At 37.5% G+C, this 19,661-nt stretch overlaps 2 protein-coding genes across 7 annotated transcripts in view; both read right to left on the bottom strand.

Moving 5' to 3' along the window:
* Positions 1-503: 503 nt before the first annotated feature.
* On the bottom strand, positions 504-3,864 carry grpel2 (GrpE-like 2, mitochondrial). Of its 2 annotated transcripts, none has more exons than XM_017698520.2 (4): positions 3,705-3,864; positions 2,297-2,459; positions 1,945-2,026; positions 504-1,588 (listed from the first exon to the last, which is right to left on the bottom strand). In XM_017698520.2, exons 1-4 carry the CDS (start codon positions 3,782-3,784, stop codon positions 1,254-1,256), a joined length of 660 nt encoding a protein of 219 aa, XP_017554009.1. In that variant the 5' UTR covers positions 3,785-3,864; the 3' UTR covers positions 504-1,253. The 2 variants fall into 2 exon arrangements, with proteins under 2 accessions (XP_017554009.1, XP_017554010.1); XM_017698521.2 differs by having other exon boundaries at positions 2,297-2,456; positions 3,705-3,857.
* Positions 3,865-5,348: 1,484 nt separating this feature from the next.
* Positions 5,349-19,661, bottom strand: part of afap1l1b (actin filament associated protein 1-like 1b) — a 29,508-nt gene continuing 15,195 nt past the window's right edge. For 4 of the 5 annotated variants that reach the window (XM_017698673.2, XM_017698674.2, XM_017698671.2 and 1 more), the window contains exons 2-19: positions 19,463-19,588; positions 18,294-18,377; positions 18,093-18,184; positions 17,745-17,856; positions 17,550-17,648; positions 16,817-17,028; positions 16,498-16,677; positions 15,441-15,533; positions 15,274-15,352; positions 13,566-13,721; positions 12,282-12,493; positions 12,037-12,182; positions 10,597-10,669; positions 9,397-9,511; positions 9,124-9,291; positions 7,951-8,126; positions 6,885-7,013; positions 5,349-6,576 (exon numbers count right to left, since the gene is read on the bottom strand). In XM_017698673.2, coding sequence (XP_017554162.1) covers positions 6,550-6,576; positions 6,885-7,013; positions 7,951-8,126; positions 9,124-9,291; positions 9,397-9,511; positions 10,597-10,669; positions 12,037-12,182; positions 12,282-12,493; positions 13,566-13,721; positions 15,274-15,352; positions 15,441-15,533; positions 16,498-16,677; positions 16,817-17,028; positions 17,550-17,648; positions 17,745-17,856; positions 18,093-18,184; positions 18,294-18,377; positions 19,463-19,588 — 2,279 coding nt within the window. In that variant the 3' untranslated portion in view covers positions 5,349-6,549. The remainder of the gene's footprint in view (positions 6,577-6,884; positions 7,014-7,950; positions 8,127-9,123; positions 9,292-9,396; positions 9,512-10,596; positions 10,670-12,036; positions 12,183-12,281; positions 12,494-13,565; positions 13,722-15,273; positions 15,353-15,440; positions 15,534-16,497; positions 16,678-16,816; positions 17,029-17,549; positions 17,649-17,744; positions 17,857-18,092; positions 18,185-18,293; positions 18,378-19,462; positions 19,589-19,661) is intronic. The other variant, XM_017698672.2, reaches the window with a different exon arrangement.

The raw sequence follows: 19,661 nt of genomic DNA, 5'->3' as shown, positions 1-19,661 counted from the left end.
CAATTTTAATATAATTGCAACAAAAATCAGGAATGATGCTACACTGAACATGCCACATATTATTTATATCAAACACAAAACATTTCCCATAGGCATCAGATGTTTCAGCTATTTCCAAAGTTATTTCATAACTCACTACAAGGCAAAACTCTACTGGACACTTGACTGAAACATATACACATATACACTTACAAAATATAATCCCTTTTCTATAACTTAATTTTTATATACATATACATACATTATATATATATATATATATATATATATATATATATATATATATATATATATATATATATATATACACACACACATACACACATATATATAAAATGTAAAATTAAGTATATATATTTAAAATTAAGTATATATATATATATATATATATATATATATATATATATATATATATATATATATATATATATATATATAAAAATACTGAACACAGAGGCATGTCCCTCTCTTTGTGATATGTACTTCATATATACAATGTAAGGTGCACCTTATTTTCCACATTGTTTTTTTTTTTTTTTTTTTTTATAGAATTAAAATGTTAGAGTTCACTCTTTGGGCACTGCAGATCTTACATTAAGGCACAAAAGAAGAAGCATCCCAAAACTGTGAAATGACCAATATTCAGTAAACCTTCAGAAGAGCCGACACACACCGTCCTCTCTCACAAACACTGTAAATGCCTTGGAAATGCAAATCATAATTTACAGTACAAAGATATCTTCTATCAATACTGTACTGCAAGAAGACGGTCATAAACTTCAAAAGATTAGGGTCCCAGACATAAGACCTCTACCAGTATAACAGAATAAAAAGAAATACCTCCCAATTTCAAGGTTCATTGAGGTATGGTAGTTTTGATTAAAAGGTACCAGAAAATGTAATGTAGATTCCAAAGAGTGTGGGCTCAAGTTATATATACACACACACACACACACACACACACTACAGTCTTTTTATCAGTGTTGATTTCCAAAAAAGAGCTCATTCTAAAAAGATAGAACAATGTGCAACATAACAGAATATTTAAATAAATGTAGAGGACAATACATAAAAAAGAACAATCAAGCAAAGACCAATGAACTACATAGCTGAACTATTATCTCAGAGAATTATTCAGTTTTGCGAGCATATATCTACAAGAATACTTTAAGGAAGGCATAAATTATACAAATGCAAATATGCAGCGTACAGGAGCTTCAAGTCAGGGTGGCACAATAAACCAAAACCTGTAATCACGACTCCTGTGTCTTCACAGCGATGCCCACATGCGCATGGCGAATGGTGCGCCCGTGAAGCTTGTAACCATCTTGCTTTACCACAGCTATAGTGCCAGGCTCCACTCCCTCTGCTGCTGTATGGAACACTATCTCATGGTCGTAGGGGTCGTATGTGGACCCCACAGGACTCATTTTCTCCAGTCCATGCTTGGTGAACACCTCTTGCAGTCTGCCCTGGATTTGTGCCAGGCTCTGTGTCAGGTTCACTGTCTCGACCCCCTCCATGTCCCCTGTAGTCTGCTCCAGCAAGTCTGCCACCTCCACTAAATCACGACAGAAACTTTGAATCCCTATAGAGGACAGAATGGATTACAATCTTATCAAATTATCACTACAGTTATGGCTGCACAACAATGACAAAACACTAGTACTGTGATTTTATTGCTACACACTGCAACTGCAATATGCCTCACAATATAACAGCATTAGTGCATCAAATGTTATTTGATAAAAGATTATCTTGCATTATTTTGACCAAAATACTTTTGTTGCATTGCATCACCCACAGAAATATGAGGCCTCATATGAATTCTCCAATATCAGTAGTGCAATAAGGAAAATATGATCGATTAAAATAACTATATTGTACAGCCCTAGTAGCTTTCTAAAAAATGTAGCCAATTTGTCAAAATAAGGACAGCTTTACCAAAGAGCTTGGCGTCTTCCACAAACTTCTGAGTTCTTCTTCGTACATTGTCTGAGTCAGCTAGAGCTCTTTTATACCTTTCCTGTGAAATAAACAGATAATGTAACAACAGGCTACAACTGCTCCACAAGGATTTCAAATTACAGCTCCATATGTAAGCTATCTTTACTTAACAGACACAATACACTTCAATAAATCAGCAGTGTATGTACTTTCATACTGTGCAGATGGATAGAAAAAAATACATTAAATGAAAGGCAGCAGACATAATGTTGAGCACAAACATGCCAATGTTTTTATGCTAAGTGACTGACATATACAGCCAGGTCCTCTTGTCCAATAGGTAACTTACAGTGAGATCTTGAACCTGCTGCTCTAGTTTGTGTGCCCTCATCTCCAACATCCTGACATGTGTAACTGAGTGATTGCGATCATCATCACCATCGTCATTACGGCAGTCATCTCCTCTACTGCGCTGCTCTGCAGCAGTGCTGAAGAAGCCAATATGGGAGCTGCTGTAAAAAAAACAAAAAACAAAAAAAAAAAAAAAAAACAACACAAGTTTAATGCAGAAAGGTCCACAGACAACTTCCTCTTAAAAAGGGAGATCAGGTACAGATAGAGTCTTACAACCCTTTTCTCGTTGTATCTTATTGTGCACATGGATCACAAATGTCACTCCAACTCGTCCCAGATGTACTGGTCAGCGCAGTCAGGAGTTTATTATAAGTTACAACAGCGCATGGATTTATGTACATGTCAAAAAAGCAGCTACACTAGTGCATCTCCAGTTCAGTTAGAAGAGGCATCAGGTGGAAAGAAAGGCGAGATGAACAAACAAGAGCAAATCAGAGAATCTGACCCCGTTATTGTTACATTTTTTCATTAAAAATAAAGGGCCAATATCAAAATTATGAAACGCCAGCAGGAGTTTCTTGTACAGCAGCAAATGAATTCATAGCGAAGTCCAAACCAACGTCTAACGGCTCAGACATGCAATAAAATAGCGACCTCTCTAGTCAACCGGCTGAATGTAGAGTTATCACCGGACACGTAGCGCACGATTACTCGGGATGATGGCACGTGATCTCCCATATTAGTTGGCTATCCTACAAATCTTTACTATTCCCTGTAGCTAAATGAAACACAATTAGCAGATATAGCTATAACTGTCCGATTGCGCTGAACTGTGAACGTTATCTGGCTAATTAAAAGCTGCTGTCGCACTTCCTTCAGCTATTTGTTCTGTTATATGTTAACTTAGCTCAGTAACCTATATTTTCACCACGTACAGCACAGTCTCTCCTGTACCACAGCAGTTTTAAGATGAGTCTGGTATATTACATATACACATCCTTCTAAACTGAGTCCGGTATGTTAAATGAGGCAAAACCTCAGTGTCTACAGTAACTACAGAAGCCGGGTTGAGGAAACACCGTGTTAGCGTGTTTTGGCTAACGTTAAAGAAAAACAGCCTGCGGCCTAAAAACAGAGGCACGCTGCAGGGATTTCTGACACTTCAGCCGTGGCTAGCAAAACATTAACGTTTTAAACGTTTTGCCTAAAATAGGTTTTAGCTAGCTAACCAACATTACTCGCAGAATAATAAAACCTGTCTAGCCGACCTCCGTCTAGCTAACCGGACATCAGCGGCAGCGGTGGCAAGCTCCACAGCTGCATCTGCTGAGGTGTAAACACGCCAATCTGCTAATAAAGTTGGCAGCTAAAGGTTGTCTGGAAGTTGAATACTGTGCCCATACCTCGAGTTGTTCAGTCTGAGCGATAATCTTCGTATATCGATTGATTTTTTCCCACGCACAGAGACGAAGCGTACGGCCATTTCTTTTGAGCTACATGGGTTAGAGCGATACCCTTGGATTAAGGCCCGGCGTAACACCGGACTCAGTTCCCACCCCCACCAGCAGGGTCCTCATTATAAACTGAAATTAAAACTATTACTGAAAATATCCATCCATCCATCCATTTTCTAAGCCGCTTCTCCGTCAGGTTCGCGGGGTACTGAAAATATAACAACGTAAAATGAAATACATTACATCAAAATGTCTCAAAATAAGCTAATTGTACACGTTTAGCATAAAATGGTGAGGAATGTTTTCCGTTTTCTCCGTGTTTTCTCGACATTTACCACTAATGCAGCCAGGATTGTGTTGTGATTAATGTAAGTTTTAAGTCACCAGTCATAAAATACTCTTAATGTACATTATATAACGTATATAACCAACTAAAAATCTAATGTGGCGTCTAAAACCTAAGCAGAAATATTAAATATATTATTGAAATATTAACCAATTGACCTAAATTATAATGAGTGAATTTAAAACTGTTGTATGTTATATTCTATGAAATGTAGGAAATGTAGTTTAGGCCTACAAGCAATCTTAAATTATTATCTCATACAAAAACAAATGACAAAATATTAATAAGGTTCATTTTGAAAATATAAAGATATTTTGTGTATTTTTTAAATAGAAAAAACACCAAATCCAAATAGAAATCTTGTGCAAAAGATGGACTTTAAATGTTTATCAACATAAAATCTGTGGTAGGATTTACTCCCTTTTTATTTTGCAAACTGGTGTCAAAGACACTGAAGGTTCTGTGCATCAATGTGAACTACTGAATCAAAATAAATAACTACTTGATCAAATAAATAAATAAATATCTGAAAAGAGTAAATGACATTGCTGATATCCAGAGTTGCTGAAAGTTTGTGTATTAAATGACGCCATCTTTATTAAGTTTTTCCAGTTTTCATAATTCTTAAGCAGTGTTTTAGGATTTTATGTAAAAACATAGATACAGTTTAATCAATTTCCCTCCTTTGGCACGGAATGAGACAAAGCTGCTTTTAGGGACTGTAATAAACCACTAACAGTATTCTCTATCAGTCGTGCCGTTGTTCCCATCTTATGGTTAGACCTGATAAAGGGAACCCATGTAACTGTAACTTGCCTGGGACTATTTTACTGCTCTGTGCTTGTTTGAATATTGTAGGTAGTGATGCAGTCCTATGGTTTGCATGAATGCGTATGGTTGAACAAGACTATTTTGAAACCATGGATGCAGTTCAGATGCAGTTCCAGGCCCAGTGGAAGCCCCCTCCTCCACTACATTCAAATTCATACCTCAAGAAAGGTCATGTGACCTATTTGAATTTCGTGACATCACAGGTGTGAATCACTTATTTGAACTGATGAAGCCAGATGAGTGTTGCAACATCTTCAGGATTGTACTGCAGGTCCTGTCACCTTCACTACTACGCCCTGGATGACTAACAACCTTCATAAACATTTTTTCATGAGTCTACACACGTCCTGTTCATTCAGGCACATTAGTTTGTAAAGCTCATGGCTGCTAACACAGCCAACAGATTACAACTCATCTTTCTTTTTTCGTTCATGGAGAAACATTTATTACTCAGCAACACAGAAAGTAGCCAAACATCAACGTCTGAGATTAGTCCCAGAATGGCTTTATGTACAAAGTAGAAATAAATAAATAGACCTGGTCAAATGAAGTGCTGTAGTGTAAAAGAAAAGTATCAGATAAAGAGCTCTTCAAAGTACTGCCTTTTAGATATACAGTTTAAGGGTATAATAGAAAGACATAACACTGTACTTCAGTCCCAAAGTAGGGATTTAATAAACAAGAATTATTACTGCTTTATAAAATCTCCCCTTTCCCTTTTTATCCTTCCCATATTTTCCATAAAAGCAAAGCAACTTACTTCTCCTTTCTATGATACAATTTAAACAGGTCTAGACTTATTTTTCCTTTCAAAAAAAACTTTCAGAATCTTTCATTGCTTGTTCCAAAACAATTTTACAACAGCTGCTTTTCATTTAGAACTGACCATTTCGTTTGCTAGTACAAACTGAGTGGGTCCATTTAGAGTTGTATGAAAAAGTTTGGGCAGCCCTGGTCGAATGACACGTTGATAAAGTAAAAACAAGATAAAACATTCTCTATAGAGAACACACTTAAGCACATTTTAAAGCACAGGTACTAATTATTTGCTTAATTCAACATTTTGTGGAAAAATAAACCATGTGGCCTGTGCAAAAGTTATCGCACATTGAAATTTTATGTTAATTTTTTTTACCAATATTTGAAATTCGGCAAATAAACAGAACTTTGTGCCCCAAAACTTGCAGAAAAGCCTGTTCCTAGTAGAGAACAGGTTTATATAGCTGTATTCACGCTGTTGTTACCAGAGATGTGTAAGTAGGAAGTAAACGGTCACGCTGATGCACTGCCACAGTAGACAGCATAATAACACGATTTCACGGTCCTGATTCTTAATGCAGTTGCTCCAAAATATTTGAATTCCTCTTCAGATGTGTATCTCTCAGCATGCAAAATGACTATATACAGAACATCAGCATGTTTAAAAGAACATAACCATACACAAGCTGAGCACAAGAAAGCTGTTGAATCCATTCACAGTGCACTCTGCTCCACTCTTCACTCTTAATGCACGCCGAGTATCGGATCAGACTTCACGACTGAAGTCTCTTCAAACAAATTACAGCATGGATACCTCCATAGTCTCTGATCATCAGTCTTTTTGAGAGGAGTTTAATATTAAGTCCCCTTCTTTGACTCCCATTCCTAAAGTTGGGAAAAAATAGAGGGTGAGACAAAACAAATGTAGTATTGGTAATACTGCAAGTCCAAGGCTGCATATTTAATACTTACTAACTAAATGTCCATTTGACACAACTGTATTCAACCTTTGATCACCATGGACGAATTCAGTAACTGCCAATGACTTTTATTACAAGAGTACCATAGGGACAGAAGTGATGAAATTATTGTCTGTGGTAATCAAACGTGCAGTACAGATGCAGCAACAGTGGAAAATGACTTTAATCTTCAGTTCTGTAATCTGCAATCACATCATTTTTATTTAAGTGTACCTTTGCCTTCTGCATGACGTTTCCTTTGTTGGATGCGTAGATAGATGAAGGACGCTTGCGCATCTCAGAAGCACAATTCACAGGTAAAGAGGTCTCATCGTAAGGATTTTCAGCTTTCCTGATCTGAATCTGTAGTAAAGGGTGAAAATAAGTATAAAAGGTCCACACAAAAGATAAAACCACGCAATGCTGCATGTGGAATACAATAAAATCTCAGATACAGAATCGAGTCCTTACAAATTAAAGTTTATTGCTCATATTGAAAATATTATTCCTGTTCTAATCTAAGCCCAATTTGTTGTTAAAGAGATCTAGTTGAGCCACACAACCTCTGTTGGGCAGGATGGGTCCACATTGGACCTTTCTTTATACAAATTATGGCACAGGTACCCCTGACCACTTCAAGTTCTCTTGAAGATGTGTTTGATACTATGTACTGTAGATATGTTAACAGTTGTTCAGTTAAGAAAGTTAGTTTCATCTTCTATTAAGTTACTGGTTCAAGGAAATAAAGTTACAACTTTGACAGGTTTATCAGGTATCCAGTTACAAAATTGTGTAATTGCATATATGATAATATGATATTGTTTTATTGTATATACACTATATGTTTGAAGACACCTGTTCATCCTATGTCTCTTCTGAAATCAGAAGTATTAACAAGGAGTTTGTACTCCCTTTACTGCAATAACAGCCTCTACTCTTCTGGGAATGTTAGATGTTGGAACACTGCTGTATGGATTTAATTGTTTGCAGCCACAAGAGCATTAGTGAGGTCAGGTACTGATAGTTCTGGGTTACAAAAGCCCCTCCAACTCACTGGATGGCGTTCCAACACCGTTTCAATTCTCCTCAGCCCAGTGTTGGGGAGCTGCATACTGACAATACTGACTCTTGGCATTGGGCTTATGACCTCATGTACTGTTGCCCCAGAGTGTCCCATTCTAGCAGTGTTTTTCTATGAAGACTATACAAGCTGTATATTTTGGGATATGTAGCCTACGTAGATAAACAGCAAAGATATTGTAGCGTGGTGTAGAGTACTGTAATGCTGACGCTGCAGTACCTTGTTTGTGGTTTTCTTCTCAGTAGGTGTCCCCAGCACACCTCCAGCCAGAGACTTCTTTAGGTTCTCTTTCACCTCAGTAAGTCGCAGCTCTAGATCCACTCTTTCAGCCTCCTTCCCTCTGCAGCTCTCCTCCAGATCAGCCACATGCTTCTCCAAATCCTTCTGCTGCTTACCTACACATATCATACATACATACATAATTAAATACATCACTAATATCATCACTGTGGTAAGAAAACCTGGTATCTACAAAATTGTAACATTAATAATTCATGACAATTGTTAATGTAATGCTTTTCAATCCATTCGTCACAATTAAAGTCAGATAATGTGCAAAAATACAGCACAGCAATTGGAGCTATTGATATTTTTTTAACATGCTGAGCAAGTGACTAGCAAGGTGTTACATGGCAACAAAGGTTTGTTTTTAATAAAAAGTATCAATCAGTATTTTAAGAAACTGAGGGCCTTATGTGTAAAATGGTACGTGTTTCTGATGTGCCTTCCTTTTGCAGTCTGTAATTCTTTTTTCACACACATTTCACGTGATGAGCTCTAGCATCTTAAGCTCTTGCAAAATGTGTGTGTAATGAAACTTTTGTATAATTAAATATTTAATGGATTTTATTTGAACAAAAGTATGCCAAACACAATCTGTGTGAAGTTATAATTGTGTTTTCAAAAATAAAACCAGATGTTTAGATGCTATATGTTTTATATAAAATGCTAAAAAATTACTGTCATATGGCAACAGCAAGCAACATTTGTCTGTATTATTATTTTTTTATACCATTCAGTATTTCAAAAAATACTCATATATTATTGGCTGATATGCACACTTTTTTGCTTTCAAGACTAGATAATGAATGTGGCAGTAATGGTTTCCTCCCATTGTATGCAGATTGCAGGTCTACTGTCACATGCTTTTGTCATTTCTATTTATTATGTCTTCAGCAACAAGAAAATTCATCTTCATCAAAATGGGTATGTAGAATTTATGGTGTCAGCAGGTGGCGCCACAACATCATGTACTTACTAAAGGAAAAATCACTACTTCAACAGCTTTGATTACAAGGTTCTGTGAAGTCATCTGACTATTCACAGCACTGCTTCTGCCCTGATTCAATGTCATTAGAGAGGATGTATAATTAGAGAAGATGTCACCCTTACCCGTAGCTCCTTTAAGCTCCTCTTTCACTTCTCTCTTCTCTTTGCGGAGCGACAGCAGAGCTTTTCTAATCTCTTCCTTTTCCTTCTCCAGCTGCTCTTTCTCATTTAAGTATCGACGTGCATCCTCTTCTGCTCTCGTCTTCCCATATTTACCATACTGATTCACAGCTGAGAGACAAAGTGCATTTAATTTGCAGTTCTCCATTCATTTCCAGTGAACTGACTGCTATACAGATGGTTTTCATTAAGGCACTGAGTACAGTGGAGACTTACAAGAGCCATGCCTCTTCACAGAGACTTGAGGGTTGACCTTTGGTGTATCCGCACTGGAGAAAGACGAGTGGCGCTTCACTGAGGCTCCTGATTTAGGCTGAGCCTCCTCTACCTGCTAATGACATTACAAGGGAGAGAGTACAAAGATAAGAATTTAGAGATAAGAACAAAAATTTGGAAAGATAACAGTTGAAGAAGGAAAGGGAAAAGAGAGCGGAAAGAATGATTGGGATTATGCATGAGATACTAAGGGCAGAACAAAATCAGGTCAAATGGAAAAGAGTGGCAATAGGGCAGTGGTATGCGAGTTAAAGGTGAATAGGGTGAATATTGCACACATTAGATCCCAAAAGTTTCATTCAATCCACAACTGATGATGCCTGATAATTTGCAAGTAATCATAGATGTACAATACTATACAAAGGTCTAAGATCATCCTTCATTTATTTAATTTACAGTCAAAATAGCTATAAATATAAGTCATTACATTTATGTCATTTGGCTCATGCTCTTATCCAGAGCGACTTACAGTTTGATCATTTTACACAGGTAGGCAAAGGTGGTGTTAGGAGTCTTGCCCAAGGACTCTTATTGGTGTAATGTAGGGTGTTTTACCCAGGTGGGGATTGAACCCCAGTCTACAGCGTAGAAGGCAGAGGTATTACCCACTACACTAACCAACCACAACCTCATTGATTTCACAAGACATATTTCTTGGAGTCCTTACAACCAATTAAGACCTTGTAGACCACCAAACCTGTCACCGCTAGATAAAGAGCACCTAAAGCTTTCATCTGTAAGAGTTCATAGAACATCAAGCTCCACTCTTGATTCGGATCTGACAAAATCCATGGGTTTTCTGTCTATCATTACACTATGAGAATACAATGCTAGTTTTAATGCAAGTTAATGTAATAAGATAATATTGTAAGCAATTTTAGAGAATATATATATTGGTCCCTTAATGCTGCTCTGCTCAATCCACCTAAGCTCTACTGTACAGTCAGTTACCCCAAACAATCTTTTTATGTGTTCCCTGAATTCAGAAAAAAAACTGAAAATCCACTGTAATAGAGATGTTATGTAATGTATTTTTGTATATTTCTATGAATTATACAGTTAAGAGGTGTATGTGAATTAAGCTATAAACCTGTAAAAGAAAAAAAAATGTAGCTATATGTCATCAGTGTAGTGACATACTTGTGCACTCTCATATGGAACCTCATCGTAGGTGCGAGAGTCTGTGGAGGCACTGCTGGAGGATGTGGCCCATCTGGGAAGAACAGAGCAGAAAAGAGTGATGATTTCAGTCAGCAAACCTTGTGCAGAAACTTTAGAAACAAATGAATGAAAAATAACATTTTAAATGAACAGTGACAGAGTAGTATGATTACACTGTACTGCCAATGTAAACAAATACTTAATCATGGACTGGCCATGTAGATCTATGAACAGAATTCAAATCCAGACTGGAGACAAACTCCCAAAACAAACAGAACTGGAATTGGCTGCAAAGGTTTAAAGCAGCATCCAAAGAGCAAATTAAGTTCAGTGAAGTAAGTTTTTCACAGCTGTGATGCAGTCATGGCATGCAAAGGATTTGCAACCAAACACGTTTTTAGTTTTAAAGTACTTTAATGAAAATAATGCTTTACTTTCAAGCTTTACTTATGATATTTATATGGATTTATGTACTAAAAACTGTTATTGTGCCTTAGTGACTGATATATCATTTGTGAAACTTCAAAATGACAACTTCACAGAAGAAGACAAAACTTTACTTAGTTTTAATGTAAGTTGTTGTAATATGATGTTACTGTTGGCAATTTTGGAGAATATATTGGTCCATTAATGCTGCTTTGCTCAAATGATGTACAAAAATAAAAATGAAATAAAATGGAGATATTGTTTTTTGAACAGTGATGACATATAAAATAAATGCAACTGTTCTGACTGGCTGCCATGTACAATGTATTGTTCAAAATGCATTCCAGGCATTCAGTGTGAACGGGTGGGGCTAAACTATTGTAGGCTGAATAGGTGAATACATGTTAATGGGTTGATTTTTGTGACAACACAAAAACATTGAATTGGAAACATGGTGATTTTGGCTGTATGTTTAAAGAACCCTTTCTGTATGAACTGGAAATTGAACGGTACTGTTTTGAATCTTCAACAACATTTACATACCACATCAAACTCTTATTTGAAAAAGCAAGGAAAGTTCGGTTTTTCATGATATGGGCACTTTAATGTACATTTATTCAGCTAAAAGTGCACAATGTGGTATTTTTCCAAAGTCAGGAGGTATATCAAACAATTTAAATATCCAGGATTGTGACATTCAACACTTCTCCACCGTAATCGTCCTCATCTTTACATTTTAAAATTATTCAACATTTTCAACATTGCTGAATCTATAGCAAATAGTTGACTGAATGGCACACCAAAAATATTGTGCATGGTAATTTTTTGTATGCTACTGATGCAGTAGACAAAGACTGGTTTGAAAACTACTTTAGTTTTCCTTTAAGTCTAATCTTTTAAAAAAAAAAAAATCAGTTTTGAGATCACAGTCTCAGTGCATATGTAGGGCACTGCATGACGGTTACTACAAAGACACAAAAAAGCACTACTAACAAGAATGAGTGGCGAGCTGCATCTCTGATGCTGCTGATTGTGTCCACATCCACATAGTCATAGTGTAGCGCCTCAGGAGTAGTAGCACAACCTGCTTCTGCCAACAGCACACCGAGCCAGCGACCCATCTCCTCAGAACAGCTGGCCTGAGACACATATATACACTCAGACTCAATCAAATTAAATCTCATCATGTCAGCAAATAGAAACTGTACTCTGTAAGAGATATACACGTAATGGGATACCTCAAGAGCTGTGACTTCATTGCCCTCACGCATGATACGGAAGGCAAAGGGGTGCTTGGGCCCCAGACCAGGTAATACCTCAACACCACGAAGAGACACAGCATTAACATGAGTATGGATATCCCCTCTGTCTTTATGAAGATACAGAGTGCCACTCCTTACGCAGCACCAGCGCTCCTTCCAGCATTGATTCACCAGAACATTCAGATAACCTGAGAGGAGAAAAATGCAGATGCTGCCCTTAAGTGTTCACACTAATTGGTGGTATATACGCTTCCACTACTTTTAGCTATATTAGCTTCATTAGCTTAGCTCCAGTGCAAAACTAAAGAAACAAACTTAAGACACTATACATGTTTGTATAAGACACTATATCAAGTTGTTTGATTCTGCATTAAGCTGTGTTGCAATTTATTAGTGTAAATAAAGTGTAAACGCAGGTAAGCATACTCACACTGTATTTAAATGCTGCTGTTACACCTGTACTAAAATGTTGAAGTATAATTATGATTCATTATGCTAAATAGCAAGTTGTCTCTTACTTTCAATGTTGCAATTTGACTCAAGTTATTAAATCATTTCAATTTCATTTAATTAGAAAAGCCATTAAAGAGCAAATAATGCCATTTATAATGAAACTTGTGTGTTCATTTAGCCTGCACAGCGTGATCTTTGGGTGAAAAAAAGTTTAATAAAGGTAAGTAAATGAACCAGCCATAAAAATTCACTTTCATGATGTCAGTGCTTCAAAGCCCTGATGATTGTATAGTGTTCACATGGTTTTTCTGTATTCATTGCATTTCCAGTCGGTCTACTGCTGCTCTATATTTAAATGTAGCACTGTGTGCTACATGGAGCAACTCCATTTTGTTACTCTCTCATCACATTTGTGATGATAAATGTGGGCAAAAATAAAGCTGATTTTGACTTTGACAAAGAGTTGGTACATTTATGCAAGCAATGAGTAATCTGTAAACATCTAACAAGTTATAATGTGGCAAAATCCAGCTACCAGCTTTCCTTTAACATTTTTATTTGAGAAATCAAACCATACAAATCATCAAAAAAAGAAAAAATAAATAAAATGGTAACTTTTGGTGTGTTAACAAGATTACTCTTCTAAGTAAATTTAGACGATTTCAAGTTTGCGTGAAATGTTCATACAATGTAAAGCGCAGCTTCAGGCTACTAACACCCTCTCAAGTAGCACAGTTAGAAATCCTGATGCGTCACTCTGTGAGTCTAAAATGATGACTGCTGAATATCTTTCAGAAAGTTTCTCACCACAGCGTGGGTTGTCGTCAGTGTGGGAGAGGGTGGTGGTCTCCCCAGGCAGAGGGGGCTTCTTCTTGGAGAAACTGATTATGCGGTTGATTTTTCGTCCAGCAGCGCGACTCATAGACCCAGTCAGCTCAGAGAATGCCCCCCTCTTAACCTTCCCTTCAGGAGCAAACACCGCAAGCAGCATGAGAGGAGTCACACAAAGGATATGACACAACTCTCTTATCACACATGTTCAAAATTCAGCTGCTGATCAGCTACTGTTTCAAGAAAACAGGACCAAATGCTTTTCCATACAGATGTGCTGATAGATATTCTGGAGTATTTTAATTCTTTGAGATTCAAAAACGTGTTAAACAGCTTGTAGGAGACAAAAAAAAACAATAAAAAACATGTGTAACAAACTCAAGCAATCCTTTTGGCTACACATCAAACACAGAGAAGAATGGGCTCAACCAGATACATCCTTCCTCTAATCCCTCCTGCTATTGTGTAAGGGTGACGTGACAGAATTCAGGGGAAGCAGGTTGCATCTGGAACTCACACTCTACTTTCTTCAGAAAGATCTTTTAGCCAAGACGTTATGCTCTAAAGCTGGCTATGGAGCGGTATCTATACACACCTAAAATTAAAGGTTTCAAAAGGGTTCTTTAAACTCAAAGAAAAACAAATTTTACCTAAAGAACTTTTAGAGGAGTTCCACCGATATTTGAACATTTCTTTATAATAAAATAGTTAAGATGTAAAGAAAGTTATTCCGAGTAGTTTGATTAGTAATGCTTCATTCTAGAGAAACAAAATCAGAATTCACAAAAGCTATTTCATGAAATGATTACAAATAAACTACCTGAAGCCTATTACACTGTTTTATGACAGATATTGGCTCTTTTTTTAACCATGATGCAGGGGTACATACAGATTGCTGTTTGGGAAAACAGACATTTTTTTTCCTGACTTACCACTAGTTTACCATTATACACCATATGCATAAAAAAATCCAGAAGGCACATGTAGGTTCCCTAGTTGTTTCAGTGAGTAAATAAATTAGCAATATTTGCACTGTAGACATCACAACTTTCTTAGTGACTGAAATATACAGACCTAATGCCGCTTTAAAACTACTTTTACTTCTACTGTAGTCAATATTTCATAGAAGTAATAATACTTTTACTTGGCTTCTGCTGGGTGTTTTAAACATAGTATCCAATTTACCATTATCAACATTACATATAAAAACATGGATAGGTTCACTAGTCGTATCCATCCATCCATCCATCCATTTTCTAAGCCGCTTCTCCGTCAGGGTCGCGGGGGGTGCTGGAGCCTATCCCAGCAGTCTTCGGGCGGAAGGCAGGATACACCCTGGACAGGTCGCCAGTCCATCGCAGGGCGTATTGGATAGTAAATATATAGGTTTCATTCCACAGTGTGCAAACACAGTTGGGTGATGGTTCTGAATTGAATTCTCTTTTAAATGGATGGTTCTTTAAAGAAATACTCCAGCATTTTTAAGCTGAACTTCATCTGACGCATCTCACCAGAGACTATAATTTTCACTGAACTTTTCAGAAAATCTCGCTGACTCAAACAATGTCAAAACAACAGTTACAACAGAAGCTTAAGAACCCTTTGGGGAATTGTAATTTTAATAGTGTACTTACAATGACAGAAAAGTGCACTACAAGTAAGTAGCAGCTCGTTGAGGGCTTACCATTTTCACCACCCTCCCGAGTAGAGTCTCCATTGACAATACTGTCAGAATCTGACATATGTCTATCAGCAGCCATCATCTGGAGTTACATATAGAAAAAGTTACTATGTATATGTGAAGGATATATACATATACACTGGTAGCAGATCAGGGTATAAGTGGCCCACCTTGTCCAACTCTGTCTTGCGAGGGATCATGGGGGAAGATGATGTCTCTAATGCAATGGTACTGTTGGCCATCGTAGTAGCCTCCTGGATGGCCTAAATTAGATTAGCCACAGACAGAAAATCTGTAAAATCCCTCAATATTCAGTTACAAGCTGAGTTCCAGTTAGTGGCCATGTAAGAGTAATGCATTGTAACTTACTCACTGGCTCCTTTATAAGAAATGTATTTACACTCACTGGCCACTTTTTGAAGTACTCCTACCATATCAGTCCACTTTGTTCAATACTTTGCAAAAATCAAAGGCCACAATTTATTTTCCTTAATTTCCAGTCAAACTGGTCATTATGTACAAGTTAGTCATTTTTCAATAAATATTTCTGAGGAGATTAGATATAAGATAATCCTCTTGCATTAGGAAGGGCACAGTCGGAAGGAAAATAACTGGAAAAACAGGATTTTCAAAAGCTGAACTTGATGGACCCACAAACCATCATCAGATAAACAGTACTTACAGCTTTTATCACAGAGCGATAAAAGAATATCAAGCTCCACTTTTGCTTCAGATCTGGTAAAATTTACAGCTTTCACTGTTCATCCTTCCATTGTGTGAAAACAACTTAAAACAACTGTCAAAAAGCTATTATTGAAGAAGTAATACTTAGGGAATAGTTGGACCGTAAGAAGCAGAACTTCTACGACTTAACTTTGGATGAAAAAAAAAACATAAAATAAATGAATAACTTGTAGTTAATGGATTGTTTAATGGACATTAAATATATGGACGATGCCTTCTGCACTGCACTGTAGGTTTGTAATTACTGACTGTAGCCCATCTCTTAATGCACAATGCAATCTGTCTGCCAACTTCCACTCTGGTCATCACTGGTCAGAAGCCATGCAAAAATATCCAGCCAGGAAAAAGATGCACTTTTGTATGTCTCAAACTGTAAATCCTTAAGGTTGAGCTATTAGGTCATGATGTGTTTCAAAGGGGACAGTGAGTGAATTTCAACAGAACAAGAAATAACCTTATTGCTCAGGCTATATGATCATTTACCTTAAGCCAGCTCTCAGCTTGCTCCTTGCTCGGGACAGCAAGCACTAAAGACTCTCCTCCAGGCATGGAGAATTTAAGCTCATGCTTTTTGCGTCGACCATCTTTACACACATAGATGACACTGCACTGATTCAGAGGCAGGTCAGTGTGTGGAGTTCGGTCCTTAGGGTTCTTAAAACACTAGATAGAAAGTAAACAGTTGTAAAATGGTGTTCAAGCACTTGCAATATTAAAATATTAAATAAAAAATTAAATTATTATAATAAAAATTAAAATATTAAATGCCTTTATCTACAAGTGTGTTGTCAGCAGTGCTTACCTGCAGTCTGTTCTCTCGGATGATGGTTAACTGTTTGGCCCACTGACCAAAGCGTTTCTTTCGCAGTAGGAAGGCACACTTACGGCAGTCCTTCAATGGTCCCACAGGACTCTCCTCTGAGGGCCACTGGTGAGTCCTCTCTCTGCTTTTAGCCTCCTCATCCTCTTCATCATATGACTCATAAGAGCTACTCAGGGCATCTGAGTCATTGTCTGTTTGTATGAGCAATCAACGCAATTAGGAATGATACAGAGAATTTAAAGAAGTTCAACATTTTTCTTCAAAAAAACACAAAAATGACCCCCCATAGGCTTGCATGGGGCGCACAAAGAGATAGCCAAGATAGATAAAGAGATAACCCTTTCCCCTTTAAAATCAGAGATAAAAAAAATCCATCTAAAACACAAAATGACATCATTTGTGTGCATCACACACACACACACACACACACACACACCAATCAGGCATAAAATTATGACCACCTTCTTGTTTCTATGCTCACTGACCATTTTATCAGCTCCACTTACTATATAGGTGCACTTTGTCTGATCCACTGAGATCAGCACAACACAAACTAACACACCACCACCACATCAGTGTTATTGCAGTGCTGAGAATGATCCACCACCCAAATAGTACCTGCTCTGGTCCATGGGGGGTCCACATTCATTTAACAGAGAGAGAAAACATGCATATTTTAACGGTATGGCATGTAGGTACACATGTCCCTTACAGGAGTTCTTGCATGGGCCATTCAGCTGAGTTATTGGGTAGTTGTTGTCAGCATCTTCATAATAGGCATCCTCAATTGAATTTGGTGGGCTGGAGTTGTCTGAGATAGAAAACAATGTCAGCAAGGGGTGACTCATCCTGTATTATCATCTTCATGCTAAAATGATTTAAGGCAGTAAGTAATGTGAGTGTTTACTGTGGGTGGTGATGTACTGAGGCACGGTTTCTGGTTCTAGTGGAACAGCCTCCTCATAGTAATCCTCAGGAGGGGGTGTGGTAGGCAATGGAGGGGGTGTGTCTGTGGGGCTCTGAGGAACAAAGACACGGGTAATAAATTAGGAAAAATAAAACAGGAATTCATGTGTAAAAAACACTCTGGTACTCCATTTGAGAACTGTACAAATCATGAATGAGTCACTGAGTATATCAACATAAAAACAAATGTAATGTTTTCTGAACATTTTGAGTATCACACAAATATGCCTTCAGTCATTTTAAACACTTTAGAGGCCTAGAACTGCCACACTGGTTTGGCATTTCTCACTGATTTTGAGGGCGGATGCTTTGATGTCTCTTCCTCCTCTTCCTGGTTTTTCAGCTCTTCAGGGGAATCTCTGAGCTCTTTCAGGTCACAATCTGAATAAACAGATTTCAGTGTGACTGTGAGAGAAGTTATCAGCTATGTCTATATCATAGACCATTAATAAACCCATAGAACAAAATATTAAATGTTGAACAAACTTACCAAATTCTTCAAATAATGATTCCACAAAGCTTGTACCATTCCCATAGAGTGAAGTGTTCATGTATATGAAGTCACTGCCTGTCACTGCACAGAGAAACAGGCTTATTTAACCTAATTAACAGTACAAATAGCACTGTACAACAGAACAGTTCAAAAGTTTGGAATTAATGTTTTCAGTCACAGACAAATGTAGATTAAGATTAAGTGACCCTTACTGATCCCACAACAGGGAAATTTCACCTCCGCAATCTAACCCATCCGTTCCGTGAGACACCACATACACACTAGTGAACACACACACTAAGGGGCAGTGAGCTCACTTTCCCGGAGCGGTGGGCTGCCCTATCCACAGCGCCTGGGGAGCAGTTGGGGGTTAGGTGCCTTGCTCAAGTCACATACTGTTGGCTCAGGGGATAAATGTATAAAATTATTCTAATATGCTAGACCTGTACAACTTCACGGGTTTCAAATAACCAGTGAGAATTTAAGAAGCAGTAAAAGCAAGACATGTGTACAGAGTGATAAACAGAGCTGTAGATGATTCTAAAAATTCCTGAAAAAGCTCTATTTCAAAAGTGGTGATCAAATCTAGAGGTAGATAACTTGAAAAAAATGGCAAATAGATTATTACAGTATATCATTTATCATTTATTAATTTGGTGATGTACCAAATCAAACACCCAAAAATACATGCAGTAGGTACAAAGGTAGACATAGAATCAGTTATCTTCTGAAATATAATTAGAAAGCTAGCAAACATATATTATTTTATAGTATACACTGCACACAGTTTAAATACCATAGTAAACAACACAACTAGAATGCAGGTACTGTACTGCATCACTGTTCATATTAAATTTTTAATGAATTTCAACAGTCCATTTGATGATCAGTGAGTGGCTCAAAATTTAAAAAAGCATAACTTTGAACCCAAACATTTTAAGACAATTGCGACTTTATAAATGCGAACACTTCTTTCAAGTGAGTAATATTTTACTAAGTGTATCACTACCTTTACTCAAGTACAGGAGCTTAGCATTGGTCAGGCCATTAGCCAGCCTCTCACTGAAAGACAAAGGCCTGAATTCTGTATAGTCGGCTCACTAACATCTGCTTCTGTGTTTAAGATCAGTAGTGTAATGTCCTTTCGCTGTGTGTGCTGGGTTTACCTGATGGTTGTAACTGTCCCAGCAGGTTCCTGACCACAATCATCTTTTCTGCAGTGGCTGAGCTCAAATGTTCGTGCTCCAGCAGCTTCAACAGGACATTCAGCTCCTTCACCAGGTGATCCATGGCTGTGAAGATATACAGAGGAGGGATCAGTGATGAGCAACATGGAGACAATTATATCTTCATGACAGATGAAGT

Source organism: Pygocentrus nattereri, chromosome 16, assembly GCF_015220715.1.
Source record: "Pygocentrus nattereri isolate fPygNat1 chromosome 16, fPygNat1.pri, whole genome shotgun sequence".
Lineage (NCBI taxonomy): Eukaryota > Metazoa > Chordata > Actinopteri > Characiformes > Serrasalmidae > Pygocentrus > Pygocentrus nattereri.
The sequence above is the reverse complement of the archived record's forward strand: the minus strand, read 5'-3'. Positions and strand labels throughout refer to the sequence as shown.

Bases quoted from the DNA above. Each gene is read 5' to 3' on its own strand.
- grpel2 (XM_017698520.2), bottom strand. From the start codon at position 3,784: ATGGCCGTACGCTTCGTCTCTGTGCGTGGGAAAAAATCAATCGATATA. The intron at 2,460-3,704 runs GTATGGGCACAG...TTTTTTTTACAG, and splicing joins CTCAGACTGAACAACTCGAG to CAGCTCCCATATTGGCTTCT. The intron at 1,589-1,944 runs GTAAAGCTGTCC...TGTCCTCTATAG, and splicing joins GGAAGACGCCAAGCTCTTTG to GGATTCAAAGTTTCTGTCGT.